We start from the raw sequence: 17,975 nt of genomic DNA on the forward strand, positions 1-17,975 counted from the left end.
GTATTTCTCCAGGCCCATCCCTCAGCTTTTTACTGAACAATCATTTTCTTGTGCAATACACATCCTGGAGGGTGAAAGAACCACAGTGATTCAGCAACTACCAACAACTGCCAACTCAATCCATCAGTGGTGCAGTGAAAAAATTCCAGTTTTATTGCAGAAAACAAACCAGCACATTGACTGACACATTGATTCGCCGCTGACAGTCTGACCCCACATTGATTGATGTTCATTGCCTGCAGCTGCCTGTGTGTCTGTTTATCTCTGTAGTCTGTTGGGTGACTAACTCCTCTCTCTCTCCCTCTTTCCTTCCCTCCCTCCATCCAGAGTCGAGCAGTAAGAGCGTAAAGACTGTAGCAGACCAGGAGGAAGACGAGGGGACGCAGTGGAGCTGCACGGCCTGCACCTTCCTCAACCACCCCGCCCTCAACCGCTGTGAACAGTGCGAGTTTCCACGGCACTTCTGAGCCACAAAGACGCCGACAATACCCAACACCTCGCTCCACTTTTCTATGAGAGTCAAAGAAACTAGATTAGAAAAGTTGTTTCTTTCTTTTGCTAGTAGTAAGAAAATGAACGGACAGGGTTTGTAGTTTTTTTTCCATTTTGGTCCTGTTTCTTTTCCCCCCTCCTCTGAGGTTAGTAGAATGCTGTCCACTGAAGGCTTGACTGGATAGTGTTTACAGGTTGTGTTACTTTACTTAGCCAGCAGAGTTGGATGATACCTCACCTTGGAGTCTCTGCATGCGTGGGGTCACCCCCCCCCTCCCTCCTCCTGCTCAACGCTCCACGGGCAACTTTACCCCTGGGGATGCCTCACTGCTTCCTTATACAGTATTATCAGTGTCCTGCAGTGTGGGGGCACACACACACACGAAAACCAACATGGGTGCCAATTTGCCTTTGCTGATTTATTTCTTCTTCTGCGACGGCCTAATCAGGAATGGGAACTTTGTTCAGCCGTCACCTCACACCTGAAGGGAAAACTAACAAGACTACTTGTGGACTATTTGTTTGGTTGCTCTTTCTATAGGATGACTGGGGGAAACTAGCAGTGTTAATACTGCCACCAAAACGTGCCTCTTGTTCTCCCCTGTAGTGTCCCTTATCAATCTCTTCAATCTACAGTACAAATAACGGAAAATAAATTGCATGCTTTATGTGTACAGTACATGGAGGGAGGAAATACCCTTGAGCTTTTTACTGTACATAATTTTAGAATAATAATATGTGCCTTAAATGCCTTCTTCCTCACACTATGAAACACTTGTATTTCCTGTAAGTATAGCGTTATAGACTTTATTAACTTTGTTTTGTCTTTTGTTTCCATTTTCTTTCAAACCAATAAGCACGGTGTCCCTTTTAAGCTCTTTACTTGATTTGTGTGAGAATTTAAGTATTGCGTAAAAAGGGGAGCAGTTGTATGAAAACTATGCAGTCATGAAGCTTCGTCCACTCAGTCTGTTCATCGCTTGTGTAAATGCACAATTTCCGTGTACGATCTGCAGATGCAGCAAAATCAAAAGATGGACAAGTTTTCTAGGATGCCTGAGCTCTTGGACTGGTGAAAAAAGCTCAAAAGCAGAATGCCATCTTATCTAACAACTGGAATGTAGGTTTAATATTTGGGGACTTTTACACCTCAGCGTCAAGAGGCCCATGAATTTTTCAGTTCATCCTAAAACTTGCATCAAAATAGAAGCTTTCGAGTCAGATGGAAGAAAATACTTTGGCAATTGTATTAAGGTGTTGTCCATGTACAGCTTGGTGGAAGGTGACTGTTTCCTGAGGGCTTTCAGAATCAGAGTATTTTGCTATGCAGTATAAATGGGGTTTTCTAGAGTGTTCCAAAGATCAGGATTAATATGTTTTAAAGTATTCCAGTTTCAAATCAGCAGATATTTATATAGGTATGTGCCTCACCATATCTCCTCCTGGCCAGAAGATTAGAATATATCCTCCAAAAAAAAGACAAGGACAGTGCCATCTTTATATTTCTAATAAAGTGAGACAAAATGGTGACTGTCCTCTTTGTAGCTTGTTTTTATTTGGTTTAATTTGTCCTGTGAAGCTTTTGTTTGATGAGGATGGTTTAAAAGTTTACCATTGTAATGATTTTACCTTAATTGTGGAATAGTTTATTATTCTTTGTGAAGTTTTTCACGTTGCCTTACATTAATGCCTTAGAATGGCATTTGCATTGATTATCTATGCAGTCACAAATCAAGATGATTATTTTTTTTTTAAACCAAAGCTTAGTATATTGTTAAAAAACGATTAGGTAGAAGCTAAATTCTTTGTTGTCTCTCTTAAGCACTTATGTCATATTTTTTCCTGTAAACACCCCAAAGAAACCCAGTTTTCAGCGTTCTCTGCAAAGCTTGGTGTGAAGAGTCAGTTCATACATGTTTTATTAATAAATAAATAAAACTAATTTGGATATCTAAAGTGTTTTTGATTTTAGCTGGGAAAACTGTCTTTGTAACAGATAAGTTATTTGTAAAAAATAAAAATAAATCTATTCTGAAATTCTGGATTTCTTACTGGATATTCCACCTGTTGATTCCATTCCATTGGTTGTTGGCTTGCGGTGATGTGATGACAATTGTCTTGGGTAATTTCTCCTCACTCCAATAGATGGCAGTAGAGACCTAAAATAGTTGATATGATAAAGTGCAGGCAGCTTGGCAGTGTAAATGAGAAGGATAATCAGACAATTGCCAATGACTTATGTTTAATATGGATAAGAAACATGACAAGGACACTATTATTCTGCATACCATACAGGTCAACATCCATTTTGTCTTATAGCTTCCCTCAGTTTGAGGCTACATAATAAAACAACACATGCTGCTTTAATTATATTTAAGTCAATGCTAGATTCAAAATGAACTAGCATCATTCAGGAGACAGCAGTGCATTGCACTTGACTTGTGCATACATAACAAATTCAGCTCAGATTGCTACATTTCAAGCTTTTCTCCTCTAGTCTGCTGATGGACTACTTTGTTTAATGCTTACAGAGAAAGGATCACAGGTCTTGCATGTTAGAAGGGAATGTGGCTGATTCTGAACCTCTGAATCAGAGGCACTAGCTCTGACATGTTGAGGGTGTATGGGTACAGACTCATCACATAGTCTACTATGCTGGGGGGGAAGAGGGTGCTGAGCTGGTTCTTCACACTCTTCCTCTGCTCACTATCTGGAGCTTTACCTCCATTGGACCTGGTCATCCCCACTCTCTCACCAGAGAGGCCCTGTTCCAGGCTGTGTTCTGGGAGGCTGTGACTCTGCCTTTGTGGAGGAGGACTCTGGAAATACTGCTGCTCTGTGAAATGGATATGGTTACTGTGAACAGCATAGGAGCACTCTCCTCGCTGTGGCTGGAGATGCTGGTGGCTGTACATGCACTGGCTACACTCACAGCTTTGTGAGTCGTCACAGCCACACAGTGGCAGTTTTTGGGGGGCATTGTGGCTGAGCCTCTGTTGGTTGCTGGCGTGGCTGTGGCTGCTGGAAGTGCTGGAAGGGTAGAAGTCTCCACTGCCCTGGCTGCAGCTGGCCACCCCACTGCTGTAGGTGTAGGACACCACCAGCCCCTTGGTGTTGTTGGTCTGGTCCTGGTTATAGAGTCTGGACAGGGAGGCTTCCAGGGAGCTGAAGGCCTCGTCAGTGTCTGGGCTGGGGCAGAGGCGGAGGCTGGACTTGTGGTGTAGAGCTGGGCTGCCTGTTTCTCTCTGGCTGGTGAACTGATCGCTAGGCGAAGCCCTATGGGAATGGTCCTCTTTTATAAGGGGAGGCGGTGTGGATAGATATCTGTATAGATGAGTAGTAGTTAGATCCGGCTCATAAGGGGATGTGTAAGGGTGGGCCTCCTGGCTGACTCCCTGGATCAGAGCAGGACTGGGGCCTGAGGGGAGAAATGACTGCTCCCTGTCTGTTTGAGCAGTAGGTTTTCTCTTGGCTCTCAGCTCGTCTGCCACAGACAGTTGTGATTGGTTGGAGCGCTCTGGGTGGTAGAACTTGCACTTCACTCCGTAAGTACACTTCTTTCCTGGAAAGAAACAAATAAGGAATATTTATGGGCTTTCAAAACATGGCTCGCAGATGTACCATGTATCTCTTTAAAAAGACTGTCAACAAGGATGTGTGTCTGAGTGCACTGTAAAGCCCTCTCCCCCCTTCTTCAGTACTCTAAACACACTTAGCAAGGCAAACAAAAATAAGGTCTAGTCTCCAGCCTATTTTTGTTCCCCTAGGTAAACGGTGGAGTGCTATGAGGGCCCTTTGTACTCCTCTGACAGGAATAATCCCAGGCCTGCCGTTTGCTCTAAAGCAATTATCCTGGGTGTTGATAAAAAGGCCTTTTGTTTGTGAGTGGTGCTGGGTGTGTGCTGTGGCCTTGGAGTGGAGCTGCTCTCTCATTGCCAACAGCCAACTGACAGGCAACCAAATGAAATCCCAACTGACCCAACTGCTAATCACAAACTGCAAATCAAATCCTGCTCAGCTGGCTCACATTGGATGTGTTACAGTCAAAACCACCAGATAAATGAGGAAGGAAACTGAAAATAAAAGTGTGTATTGTAAAATATCTACCAACCATATGGGCAATGCTGCTGCTTGTTTTCTGGGGTCCACTGCTTTTTCCTCAGAAAGTTGTCAATCGTTGGGCCATTCCTTCCCAGAGGATCATCTGGAGGCATGAACCTTGAATATAAAGTAATATAAATATGATGTAAGCATGATGCTCAAAACTCTTGAAGTCATGCCTTTATTAAAGATGTATTATATGTTTACAAGCAGGGGTGATTTTGTAGGTGGTGGAACTGGTGATATACAGTACCATCTCTCATACTGTATCCCTGTCCCCAACCCCAATTAAAAACGATTTATATCCTCCTTATAGGCCCTGCATCAGGTACCCTCATAGATCTTTGCTGAGAGATTCAGTGTTGAGACTTACTTGTCATTTGCAAAGCTGTACATCAACAGCCTTTCCTCTATGAACTTCTTCCACTCTGGCTTCTCTATCTGCAGGTCTCTGTAGTTGTCATTGGACACAACGATGCCATCGGACTCGTAGGCCAGTTTGATGATGTAGCGGTCGTCATAGCACACCACTCTCTTCCCGTTGACGCAGCGTGACGGGGTGTACACCAGGATCGTCCTCTTCTCCAGCTCATGGAGGATGTGCTGATCTGCAGGGCCACATGACGAGAGGTTAGGGTTCTACAGAGTTGATTAATCATATGTCAACCATTAACAAGACATGGTCGGTGTCCCAAATGACACCTTTTCCCCTATATAGTGCACTACTTTTGACCAGAGCCTTTTGACCAAAGCGCTATGGGCCCTGGTCAAAAGTAGTGAACAACAAAGGGAAAAGGGTGCCATTTGGTACGAAGACATGGTGTAAACAACAATTCTCAGTTATAAAAGACCATAAAGAAGAATGAAACCTGGACCATTAATATGTCTCTTACGAAAACAGATTGCAGTCAGAGTGCGGTATGACAGCAATATGCTGCAAATACAGCATCCAAAATAACACTTTTTTTTGTACTGCAGTAATTTTGCAGTGTAACTGCAGCTACAGTGCAGTATAACTGCAGTTCAACTGCAGTTATTCTGCAAAATACCACAGTCGACTGCAGTAACTGCACTTTTACTGCAGTTTCAAAACTGCAATATTTTTTGTAAGGGATTGTAGGATCTCAGTGTGTTGGTGACCTGTAGCTCCACAGTGCCATCTAGCTCTGGCCAGACAGTATAACAGGTGTGTGTCCTACCTGTCATGGGTGCCTCGGGACTGGGTTGCTCCTTCCTCCACAGGGGCACGAACACGGTGATGTCACGAAGACCCCTCTCCAGAAACCACCTGACTGCCAACAGCAGCCCCCGGCATGAAAACACTTGCTTGTTGCCATGGCTGCAAAGACAGGGGCCACAATATGAAAATTAGCTTCCTTTTTTCACTTCTAAACAGCTGTCACATCTCTTTTCCCTTTTCAGAAAGCCTGTTAGCCGTGTGCCTCAACTACTCCAATTCATGTGAACTTATTTGCAGAACCACAGCAAAGAGACTGTTGTGCGTCCTTTAACCCCAGAAACCAGTCTTAAGGGAAAACCTCTCCCCAAATGACTATAAACTGGAATAACAGGAAGTCTCAGAATCTCTGTGTGCTGCTTCAACAACACTACTCTTCGGATCTCTTGTTTACTGATAGAAAAGCTTGGAGAAGATATGTTACACTTATTTAACCTTGTATGACAGATGTGAGCTGGAGCATCCTGTATAGTAGTAGCGTGATGTCTCCATCAGAACATTAGATAGGTCTAAGATCTGTTGTGCGGAGGCCTCACAGGGCCTGACTGACAGCAGCTCACTCACTGGGTGTGGATAATTTGCCTACAGGCAGCAGTAAATAGAGCACTCAACTATCAGGAAGTGGTAAGCAGCTTTGCACCAAACAAATTACCTCATTGCCTTTTAAAACCAATGGGGCACCAAACTCACCAACGACAATAGCACAACAATGAAGTTATAGAAAATACACAATGATTAGTAGAAAGATGTCCTTTACTTAGAAAGTTGAGGCAGTGTTTTGGGTTAAAACAATTTTTCCAGTCAGACAGAGACCTTTAGGGACAAGGAAATTCAGGACTTGAGTAATCAAAAGGTTGCTTTGTAAGCAAACTGCACAGTCACTGAGTTTTCTGGCAAAGAGTTGAGTATGAGAGGAGTGACTGTGCCTGAGAAGTAGAAACCTTCAAATTTCAGCAACAGTCCCCCCAAAAAGCAGCTCTAATTCGAGACACGTGATCTGTGTCGGAAACAATTATCAGATTTATGAGAAGTTTCTGCTATAGTTTCATCCCCCCCCTCCATCACCTGTTGATTATTTCAGAGTATTTTTTAGCTTGTTCTTTTTCACTATTGTTATAGCATATCTGTTGCTATTGATCGATTGCCAATTGCAATTGCATCTGAATATGAGTTATTCATGTTGAAGGCAAGGGTCATCCCCTCATACACCTCTGGTCACCTGCCAGCCACCACAGATTCTTCTGAAATTCACCACAGAGATAAAGCATCGCCCACTCTCACTTCCCTCTCTATTAATGAGGAAGCGTGAGATGATTTGGTCTGTGAAGTGAAACTGGAGTGGATATAGCATTCAGTTACTGGCACGCAATGGTAACACCGTTCTTTATACCTCAGTGGGTAGCATCTGCCAAGAATGGGACAAGTCAGGTAGCCGCATAAAGTAAAAATGATAGGAAAATTGATGTACTACTTCATATGCTCTCTATGAGTTGAGCCACCTGTTGTGTTTACAGTAGACAATGGGGGCAATGTACCGTGACAACACAGGTACTATCCGTGACCAGATAAATCCCTATGTGCTGTTGTGTTTTTTTCATTAGTACCTGCATTACCTTCATTAGTGCCAGCATTTCATCCAGTACTCTGTCTTTATCCATCTAATGCTACAATTCCTATAGTCCTAAATGAAGGATCAGTACACTCACCTCATGGCCACATTGCTCCCATCAATGACCACCGTTCTGAATCCCCCAGTGGGATCCCTGTCTGGAGCTGAGCTGGGCCGCAGGGGCTGGCTGGGCTGGGGAGAGCTGCAGCCTCTGGGGATCAGCTGTATCCTGGAGTAGGCTGAGCGGCTGGCTGATGTGGATGGGTTGGTGGTAGTGGTGGTATGGCAGGTCTTGATGAGCTCCTCCAGTATGTCGTTGGTCTGGGCGTCATGGTGCAGGCTCTCCAGCACGCGCACAATGTCACTGTGGGAGTAGCCCAGCTTGAGGAAGCGCTCCACTTTTCCATGCTGCTGGTCCATACTGCTGGTCCTTAGCTCAGTGTGGCTTCCTGCCTCAGTTCTGTCAGTGTCTCTAAGTAGTCTAGGTGTCCTCCTTCCAGGCTCCTGGCAGGGCTCTGTCTGTTGGGGAATCCTCCTCGCCTCCCTTTTCTATCACTTCATCACTGTTTCCACAGCAACAGTGTCAGTTTTGGAAGATCTGACAGGTGCAGAAGAGGCGAGGCATCCTCTGGTACTGTAAACACAGGAAGTAGAATGGTGAAGTCACAGGGACTTTTAGACACTTTCAATGTGGTTAGATTGTCAGTGACAGTATTGGCTGCTTGCGCCGCCACAGCCTCATGATCGCACACGCACGTCATAACAGGTCGAGAAAGCCCCTGTAGTCTGAGGCCAACTTAAATAAAGCTCTGCTCTAACGCTTTAATTTGGTGTCTGATACCAGTGGTGTCTGTTGTCATAACAAATACACACCACTGGAATCAATGAGGATGTTCGTCTCAACAACAAAAAATACCAACCCAGTCAGACACATCTTCTAATAAGAGTCTGGAAAACCCCAATCATTATTTTACAAAGTGACTGTACTAATGACCGGGAGGGTGAAAAGTGACATACATACATACCGTACTGTTCACTCCACCCTTTACCTTCTATTCTGAGTATGGAATGAGCTTAACTCTAAGAATAGCAAGAAGTTCTCCAAAATATTAAGATAATGTGTAAAAGGCTTTAGTAATGTATTTTACACAGATCGTAGACAGTGAACAATGAACAAGCACTCAGTGAAACTCCTTATCTCTATTTTAGCATGTGAAGTTACGCTTCTATGCACACATACAATTGTTTGGCCTTATGTGAAATACCATCCACCCCCATCATTTGATCCTTCATAGCATCCTTTCATCCTGATTGCATTCAACTTTGAAAGGCAGTGGTGTTTACAGTTTGATAAGATACTTGTTTATTGCCTCTTGGATAAAGAGGAAGAAAATGTCAGACAAACATTTCCATGTTTTAATGTCAATTCTAACAGAGAAGCATACCATGCCAGTTAGTCATCTACATGCACAACCCTTGACATTACAAGTTAAAGATGAATTTACATGAAGGTACCCTACACCCCCATGTTAATTTGCACATGAGAAAAGTGAGAACAGTGTTGATGATCTTATACTTCTGCACAGCTTGAACAATCTACATCTAACCACATCCCCTCACACCACTCCAACCAGAACACTCATTCTGCACCACTTCTACAAGACTAGACACATACCGACTTGTCCTGAATGCAGAGGGTATGAGGCTTCCAATCCCTGTTTTACAACAATCACACACTTTGTATCTTACTGAACACTGGCTGCTATCAGTGTAGTAGTTGAAATGAACACTTGCCAAACTATAATAAACTACCCACTGGGGGCACACACACTCGTTGAATCAACGTTGTTTCAACATAATTTGTCAACGTAAATTGTCCAAACAGATCCGCAAGGTAGATGGATTATTTTAAATATTTTATTGGACCATAAACAGATTTGGCTCATTAATCCATACGGTCCAAATAATGATGATCCACGCTTCTTTGAAAGTATACATAATAATTTATCAAACCTACAAGCAATACAAGACACTACTATTATGGTGGGAGACTATAATACGGTTTTAAATACCTCAATGGACCGTAAAGGAAATCACACTACAAACTATCACCCTCATGCACTTAAGGAAATCACGAATATCAGGGATATATTGGAACTAGTGGATATATGGAGGCTTAAGCATCCTGACCTAGTGAGATATACAGTACATGGCAGAGGCTCAATCAAGCTAGTCGTCTTGACTGCGTTCTTATGTCATTCTCACTGGCACCAAAAGTTTTTATAGTTTTGATAGGGTACTGAATGCGGTCGGACCATCAAATAATTGGCATATATATTACTCTTACAGAATTTCCACGTGGACGAGGATATTGGAAATGTAATTAAAGCCTATTGGATGATAACTTGTTTTTAACTAGGACAGAATAATTTATAACTGACTTTTTCCAACATAACATAGGTACAGCAGATCCCCTTATTGTATGGGACACTTTTAAATGTGCCTTTAGAGGCCATGCAATTCATCACTCATCTCTAAAACAAAAGCAATTTAGGTCAAAAGAGTCCATATTAACAAAGGAAATAGAAGGACTAACAGTACAGATAAATAGCAATAAAAAAATGTACCATATAGGCACAGAATAAGTTAGAGGAAAAACAAAAAGAAATGGAGGAACTTATTCAAGAAAGATCAAATGTAATATATTATAAAAATAAAGCGAACTGGATGGAATATGGGGAAAAATGGCCCAAATTCCTTTTTTATCTTCAACATAGAAATGCTACCAAAAATAATTTACTGAAACTTGTTACAAATGACAGTCACTCATGATTCACTAAACAATATTTTGAAAGAGGAAGCAAAGTACTTTAAGCATATGTTTTCGTTTCATTCTCCACAACCTGAAGTGAATTGTATGTCTTTTTTTCTATTAATAATGTAAAATGAACAGCTGTACAGAAAGACTCATGTGAAGGCCAAATTACAGAGGAGGAACTTCTGGATGCTATTACAGCCTTTAAGTCCAGGAAAACTCCAGGGCTGGATGGCATACCAGTTGCGGTATACCAAACCTTTGTTGATGTACTCAGAGGACCGTTATTAACATGTTTTAACCACTCCTATAAAAATGGTAGATTATCAGATACTTACAGTGCCTTGCAAAAGTATTCATCCCCCTTGGCGTTTTTCCTATTTTGTTGCATTATAACCTGTAATTTAAATTGATTTTTATTTGGATTTCATGTAATGGACATACACAAAATAGTCAAAATTGGTGAAGTGAAATGAAAAAAATTACTTGTTTCAAAATAATTATAAAAAATAAATTACGGAAAAGTGGTGCGTGCATATGTATTCACCCCCTTTGCTATGAAGTCCCTAAATAAGATCTGGTGCAACCAATTACCTCCAGAAGTCACATAACTAGTTAAATAGAGTCCACCTGTGTGCAATCTAAGTGTCACATGATCTCAGTATATATATACACACCTGTTCTGAAAGGCCCCAGAGTCTGCAACACCACTAAGCAAGGGGCACCACCAAGCAAGCGGCACCATGAAGACCAAGGAGCTCTCCAAACAGGTCAGGAACAAAGTTGTGGAGAAGTACAGATCAGGGTTGGGTTCTAAAAAAAAATGTAACATCCCACTGAGCACCATCAAATCCATTAAAAAAAATTGAAAGAATATGGCACCACAACAAACCTACCAAGAGAGGGCCGCCCACCAAAACTCACGGACCAGGCAAGGAGGGCATTAATCAGAAAGGCAACAAAGAGACCAAAGATAACCCTGAAGGAGCTGCAAAGCTCCACAGCGGAGATTGGAGTATCTGTCCATAGGACCATTTTAAGCCGTACACTCCACAGAGCTGGGCTTTACGGAAGAGTTGGCAGAAAAAAATAAGCAAACACGTTTGGTGTTTGCCAAAAGGCATGTGGGAGACTCCCCAAACATATGGAAGAAGGTACTCTGGTCAGATGAGACTAAAATTGAGCTTTTTGGCCATCAAGGAAAACACTATGTCTTGCGCAAACCTCTCATCACCCTGAGAACACCATCGGCAGGGACTGGGAAACTGGTCAGAATTGAAGGAATGATGGATGGCGCTAAGTACAGGGAAATTCTTGAGGGAAACCTGTTTCAGTCTTCCAGAGATTTGAGACTGGGACAGAGGTTCACCTTCCAGCAGGACAATGACCCTAAGCATACTGCTAAAGCAACACTTGAGTGGTTTAAGGGGAAACATTTAAATGTCTTGGAATGGACTAGTCAAAGCCCAGTCCTCAATCCAATTGAGAATCTGTGGTATGACTTAAAGATTGCTGTACACCAGCGGAAGGAGCTGGAGCAGTTTTGCCTTGAAGAATGGGCAAAAATCCCAGTGGCTAGATGTGCCAAGCTTATAGAGACATATCCCAAGAGACTTGCAGCTGTAATTGCTGCAAAAGGTGGCTCTACAAAAAGTATTGACTTTGGGGGGGGTGAATACTTATGCACGCTCAAGTTCTGTTTTTTTTGTCTTATTTCTTGTTTGTTTCACAATGACAAATATTTTGCATCTTCAAAGTGGTAGGCATGTTGTGTAAATCAAATGATACAAACCCCCCCCAAAATCCATTTTAATTACAGGTTGTAATGCAACAAAATAGGAAAAACACCAAGGGGGATGAATACTTTTGCTAGGCACTGTATGTAGTTTCTATTTTGAAGGACTAAAAATGTATTAATGGATGTTTTAGGTAGGCAATACATAGGCTACTGTAAAATGTATTTGAGTTTTTGTTGGTATAGAAACACCATAATATAAATCCATTTACTTAATCTAAAATATCAGAAATAAATCGTAAATAATAAAGGCCAGTATCATCTTCTTTTCATATTGTTATTTATTTTGCTAATTTGCACCCCAGTATCTCTATTTGCACATCATCTTTTGCACATCTATCATTCCAGTGTTAATACGAAATTGTAACTATTTTGCACTATGGCCTATTTATTGCCTTACCTCCATAATTTACTACATTCGCACACACTGTATATATATTTTCTGTTGTATTTTTGACTTTGTTTTGTTTACCCCATATGTAAATCTGTTGTTGTTTTTATCGCACTGCTTTGCTTTATCTTGGCCAGGTCGCAGTTGTAAATGAGAACTTGTTCTCAACTGGCTTACCTGGTTAAATAAAGGTGAAATTAAAAAAGGGAATAAATCATCTCAAATGGCAGTGGTCAAATGATTTGCGCACAGAAGCAAGCACCAACAAGCTTCACATGTGCATTAAGCGTGGGAAATGCGCTCTACAAATTAAATATTATTCATATAAAAACAGAAAAATACACACTTAAAAGCTTAGTTACACTACCGTTCAAAAGTTTGGGGTCACTTAGAAATGTCCTTGTTTTCGAAAGAAAAGCTATTTTTTTGTCCATTAAAATAACATCAAATTGATCAGAAATACAGTGTAGACATTGTTAATGTTGTAAATGGCTATTGTAGCTGGAAACAGCAGATTTTTTATGGAATATCTACATAGACGTACAGAGGTCCATTATCAGCAACCATCAGTCTTGTGTTCCAATGGCACATTGTGTTTGCTAATCCAAGTTTATCATTTTAAAAAGGCTAATTGATCATTAGAAAACCCTTTTGCAATTATGTTAGCACAGCTGACAACTATTGTGCTGATTAAAGAAGCAATAAAACTGGCCTTCTTGAGACTGGTTGAGTATCTGGAGCATCAGCAATTGTGGGTTCGATTACAGAATCAAACTGGCCAGAAACAAATAACTTTCTTCTGAAACTCGTCAGTCTATTCTTGTTTTGAGAAATGAAGGCTATTCCATGCGAGAAATTGCCAAGAAACTGAAGATCTCGTACAACGCTGTGTACTACTCCCTTCACAGAACAGCGCAAATTGGCTCTAACCAGAATAGAAAGAGGAGTGGGAGGCCCCGGTGCACAACTGAGGAAGAGGACAAATACATTAGAGTGTCTAGTTTGAGAAACAGACGCCTCACAGGTCCTTAACTGGCAGCTTCATTAAATAGTACCCGCAAAACACCAGTCTCAACGTCAACAGTGAAGAGGCAACTCCGGGATGCAAAGAAAAAGCCATATCTCAGACTGGCCAATAAAAAGAAAAGATTAAGATGGGCAAAAGAACACAGAAACTGGACAGAGGAAGATTTGAAAAAAATGTTATGGACAGACAAATCGAAGTTTGAGGTGTTCAGATCACAAAGAAGAACATTTGTGAGATGCAGACCAAATTAAAAGATGCTGGAGGAGTGCTTGATGCCATCTGTCAAGCATGGTGGAGGCAATGTGATGGTCTGTGGGTGCATTGGTGGTGGTAAAGTGGGAGATTTGTACAGGGTAAAAGGGATCTTGAAGAAGGAAGGCTATCACTCCCTTTTGCAACGCCATGCCATACACTGTGGACGGCGCATGATTGGAGCCAATTTCCTCCTACAACAGGACAATGACCCAAAGCACAGCTCCAAACTATGCAAGAACTATTTAGGGAAGAAGCAGTCAGCTGGTATTCTGTCTATAATGGAGTGGCCAGCACAGTCACCGGATCTCAATCCTATTGAGCTGTTGTGGGAGCACCTTGACCATATGGTACGTAAGAAGTGCCCATCAAGCCAATCCAACTTGTGGGAGGTGCTTCAGGAAGGATGGGGTGAAATCTCTTCAGATTACCTCAACAAATTGACAACTAGAATGCCAAAGGTCTGCAAGGCTGTAATTGCTGCAAATGGAGGATTCTTTGACGAAAGCTAGTTTGAAGGACACAATTATTATTTCTATTAAAAATCATTATTTCTAACCTTGTCAATGACTCCATTTTCTATGCATATTGCTATATTTCATGTATGTTTTCATGGAAAACAAGGACATTTCTAAGTGACCCCAAACTTTTGAACGGTAGTATATATATATATAAATAAAAAAGTAGACATTGAATATCCCTTTTGAGCATGGTGAAGTTATTAATTACACTTTGGATCAGATGTCAATGTAGCCTACATAAACCCAACCTCACCCCAAATTTACTTTCACATACAGCATGTGTAAGAAAAGTTAGAGGAGTTACTTTCAACTATTCAATGTTATTTAGGTAGTCTACACACATGAGTATGGAAGCTGATCAACATCTAAATGTGTTGACATGATTGCTCAGCTGAATCAAACACAGCTTGTTTCTAAAGCTATCCAGGATACGTAGAGCTAGGTATCTGAATGGTAGACCTTTTCTCAATTAAGTGCATTATGCCTCATACACCAGTAGGAGTCACTATTCAGGCAGGAATCGTTTGACTGTGGCTTTGTGTTTTGTTTCAATATACATTTTAAATTTTTAAATTTTCGTCATTTAGCAGACGCTCTTATCCAGAGCGACTTACAGTTAGTGAGTGCATACATTTTCATATATAATATACCTCTTTATTTAGATTGATTACATGACGTTGAAACAATTACTTTGATTCAAACATACCATTTTACTATCAACATTGAAACAAGGTCAAATAACATATTTCTAGCTCAATTGGTAGAGCATGGCGCTTGTAACGCCGGGGTAGTGGGTTCGATCCCCGGGACCACCCATACGTAAAAATGTATGCACATGACTGTAAGTCGCTTTGGATAAAAGAGTCTGCAAAATGGCATATTATTATCATATGATATTCAACAATTTCAACGCAATTTCAACATACACAGCACATAGTTCTGATGCTTATGCTGAAATTAGATTGATGTAACAACCTATTAGTAAGGTTAAGTAAATGTGTTGAAGTTTTACCCTCATTTCAATGTTTACAACGCTGGTTGAAATTAGATGAAAACAGTACTGGTTGATGACTGTGTCCAGTGGGTAGTCTCTTTTAAGCACACAAATATAATGTATATCAGGAAGACGCATAATCCCAAATGAACTATCACAGAAACAAAAACGAACAAAAAAATTACATCAGCTCTAAGAAGTTACAAGCATTTACCTACGGTAAACCCTTGCAGCTGAACAAGATTTGGATATTAGGTGGATTGTGTGCTAATTCGGCTCTCTCTCTACTTACAGTTCCAGTGAGTGGTGGTTAAAAGGAGCATCAGCCTGCTTGTCTGGTAGAGAGCCTGTTGCAGTGTGAGTGAGAGAGCCACATCAGTCACGTTGAGAGACAGAACCTGTGTGTACTGTTTTTATTCATATGAGGAAGTCTGAGACTTTACTCAGACCATTGCCAGCAAGGAAGCAAAAGACGAATGCAGTAATTTCACTTCCTCATCGTAGCCCCATGCAGAGTTTTGGTCAGAATGCTTGTTGTATGTGAGGGGTTTTCCCCCCTTCTTTGTTCTTCCTGGTGTGGCGTTTCATCACAGTGGGTCTGCCTGAGACTTAATAGGGGAGAGTGGGGTAAATTGAGCCATTTTTTACATCCAGCATCACTACACGCTTAGAAAAAAAGGTGCTAAATAGAACCATATAGGGTTCTTCAGTTTGTCCCCATAAGGGAACCCTTTTTGGTGCAAAGGGTTCTACTTAGAACCCTCTATGTAGGGTTCTACCAAGAACCATTTTATCTTCTAAAGGTTCTTGCAAGAACCCTCTATGAAGGGTTCTACCGAGAACCATTTAACTTTTGGAGGGTTATTCCTAGAACCGTCTATGAACGGTTCCACCAGCCTTATTAGCATTTAAAATTACATTCTTTAGGACAGTAATTACATATACTGTATAGTAAAGCCTTTCTTCAGTGGTGTTAGGAAACTCCTGGTTTACAGGCCACATCAGGCCTGCAAGTCACATTATGCTGGCTTGCAAAGTGATGTGTAATTCCAGTTTGAATCCAGACAGAGTTAGGATAAGTGGCTTTTTTTATCACTCGCAACCTGCAATCAGAATGACTTCCAGGGTAGGGAAGATTGAATACTGAGAGTACCTCAATCATCTAAACTGGAACAACCATCTCAGTAACGGGTGTAATAAGTCCTATAATGGAGCGGTCGAAATGTACACAATTGTTACCTGGAGGAAAATGTGGGAGGGTCATGCTTTTTCAATTTCAGTCAGGGGGAGGGTTTAGTATGGTTTAATTTAGTCCAGGGGAGGGTCATGTAATTTGTAATGGATTAAATGTCATATTGCTCAGTGTTTGAGAATTAATTGCATATTATATTTCAATGTGTTCCCGACGCTGCCCCTCATCCCTGATTCTCTGCCTGGCGCGCAATATCAAGTGCGCCTAGTGTGGTCTCAATTAAATGATCCATAGCCTATACTATAGGCTATAGGCCTAGGCTATACGAAGAGCATGCTTGGAGAAGCACAGGAAAAAAAGTTATATTCATAAAAACATTTACATCCTTCCCGAGTGTTTGCCCTGCTGGAATGGTGTATGTAAAACTAGGCTACACTGCATTACCCACTGCAATGGATAGGCTATCCCAATCATGAGCCCTGGCCTGCCCTGCTCTTGCTGATGTAAACCCTTTTGTGCTGCCTAACCAATGGCTGTGCTGTGGACACTGGCACTTCAGGAGGCAAATCAAAGGCTTCTTACCAAAATATATTTTTATAAAAAATAATAAAATAAAACTATCTGTGTGCGCAGACTAAGCCTACTGATGTCCTGTTCATTTGAGAGGGAGAGGGTGAAGATGAGAAGGAGGATCGGAGGTAAGCTTGCTACTGCTATAATTGATTTTAATCAAAACAATATTTTGTTGCCCATAATGAAGCTATTTATCAGAGTTATTGACCTCACAATAAGCCAAATTTGAGTAATTTACATAACTTACATTACTATGAAGTGGCAGCCACGAAGATGGACAGCGCATGGGTGCTGAAAGTAGGCTAATTCGAGAAGGCCTAATTTATTTGAAGTCTTCATTTTAATTTGACATTAGGCTACTAACAACAAGGGGGCTTTGTATTTGAGCCTATTTATTCCTATTCAACAAATGAGGTACCTGTTTGACAGACAAAATTATAGTGTACTATCTATAGATTTTGTCAGCCAATTCCTTCAGTCACCATGTACTAATTAAATATATTGGTGTCAGTGAAGGGCTTGGTGTGTTAAGTTAAAACCAGGGTTCGAATTGAAGGGGTATGTGAGGGTAATGTGGCTTTTGTTAAAGAAATTGGCATAGGCCTACCCCTTGTTAGCTTAAGATTTAAAAAAATATATATATTATGGACCTGATTATATAAATTGATCTACACTGTGTACAAAACATTAGGAACACCTGCTTTTTCCATCAATCAATCAAATTGTATTTATAAAGCCCTTTTTACATCAGCGGATGTCACAAAGTGCTATACAGAAACCCAGCCTAAAACCCCAAACAGCCATCAATGCAGATGTAGAAGCACGGTGGCTAGGAAAAACTCCCTAGAAAGGCAGAAACCTAGGAAAAAACCTAGAGAGGAACCAGGCTCTGAGGGGTGGCCAGTCCCCTTCTGGCTGTGCCTGGTGGAGATTATAACAGTACATGGCCATTAAGGCCAGATTTTTCTCCAAGATG

General features: G+C 41.3%; 2 protein-coding genes across 7 annotated transcripts in view; one reads left to right on the top strand and one right to left on the bottom strand.

The window, feature by feature from the left end:
- Positions 1-2,529, top strand: part of LOC121548996 (TGF-beta-activated kinase 1 and MAP3K7-binding protein 2) — a 75,345-nt gene extending 72,816 nt beyond the window's left edge. For all 6 annotated transcript variants that reach the window (XM_041860750.2, XM_041860751.2, XM_041860752.2 and 3 more), the window contains one exon: positions 328-2,529. In XM_041860750.2, the coding sequence (XP_041716684.1) occupies positions 328-467 (140 nt within the window). In that variant the 3' untranslated portion in view covers positions 468-2,529. The remainder of the gene's footprint in view (positions 1-327) is intronic.
- A 188-nt stretch (positions 2,530-2,717) lies between these two features.
- On the bottom strand, positions 2,718-15,683 carry LOC121549297 (probable ribonuclease ZC3H12D). The gene is made up of 6 exons (XM_041861159.1): positions 15,527-15,683; positions 7,537-8,073; positions 5,793-5,932; positions 4,967-5,201; positions 4,604-4,710; positions 2,718-4,054 (listed from the first exon to the last, which is right to left on the bottom strand). Exons 2-6 carry the CDS (start codon positions 7,857-7,859, stop codon positions 3,048-3,050), a joined length of 1,812 nt encoding a protein of 603 aa, XP_041717093.1. The 5' UTR covers positions 7,860-8,073; positions 15,527-15,683; the 3' UTR covers positions 2,718-3,047.
- Between the last annotated feature and the right edge of the window lie 2,292 nt (positions 15,684-17,975).

Source organism: Coregonus clupeaformis, chromosome 33 (assembly GCF_020615455.1).
Source record: "Coregonus clupeaformis isolate EN_2021a chromosome 33, ASM2061545v1, whole genome shotgun sequence".
Classification (NCBI taxonomy): Eukaryota; Metazoa; Chordata; class Actinopteri; order Salmoniformes; family Salmonidae; genus Coregonus; species Coregonus clupeaformis.

Excerpts from the sequence above, each read along its gene's own strand:
- LOC121549297 (XM_041861159.1), bottom strand. The coding sequence starts at position 7,859 with ATGGACCAGCAGCATGGAAAAGTGGAGCGCTTCCTCAAGCTGGGCTAC. Across the intron at positions 5,202-5,792 it reads TCCCGAGGCACCCATGACAG|ATCAGCACATCCTCCATGAG; the intron begins GTAGGACACACA and ends GTGGCCCTGCAG. Across the intron at positions 4,711-4,966 it reads TACAGCTTTGCAAATGACAA|GTTCATGCCTCCAGATGATC; the intron begins GTAAGTCTCAAC and ends TTTATATTCAAG.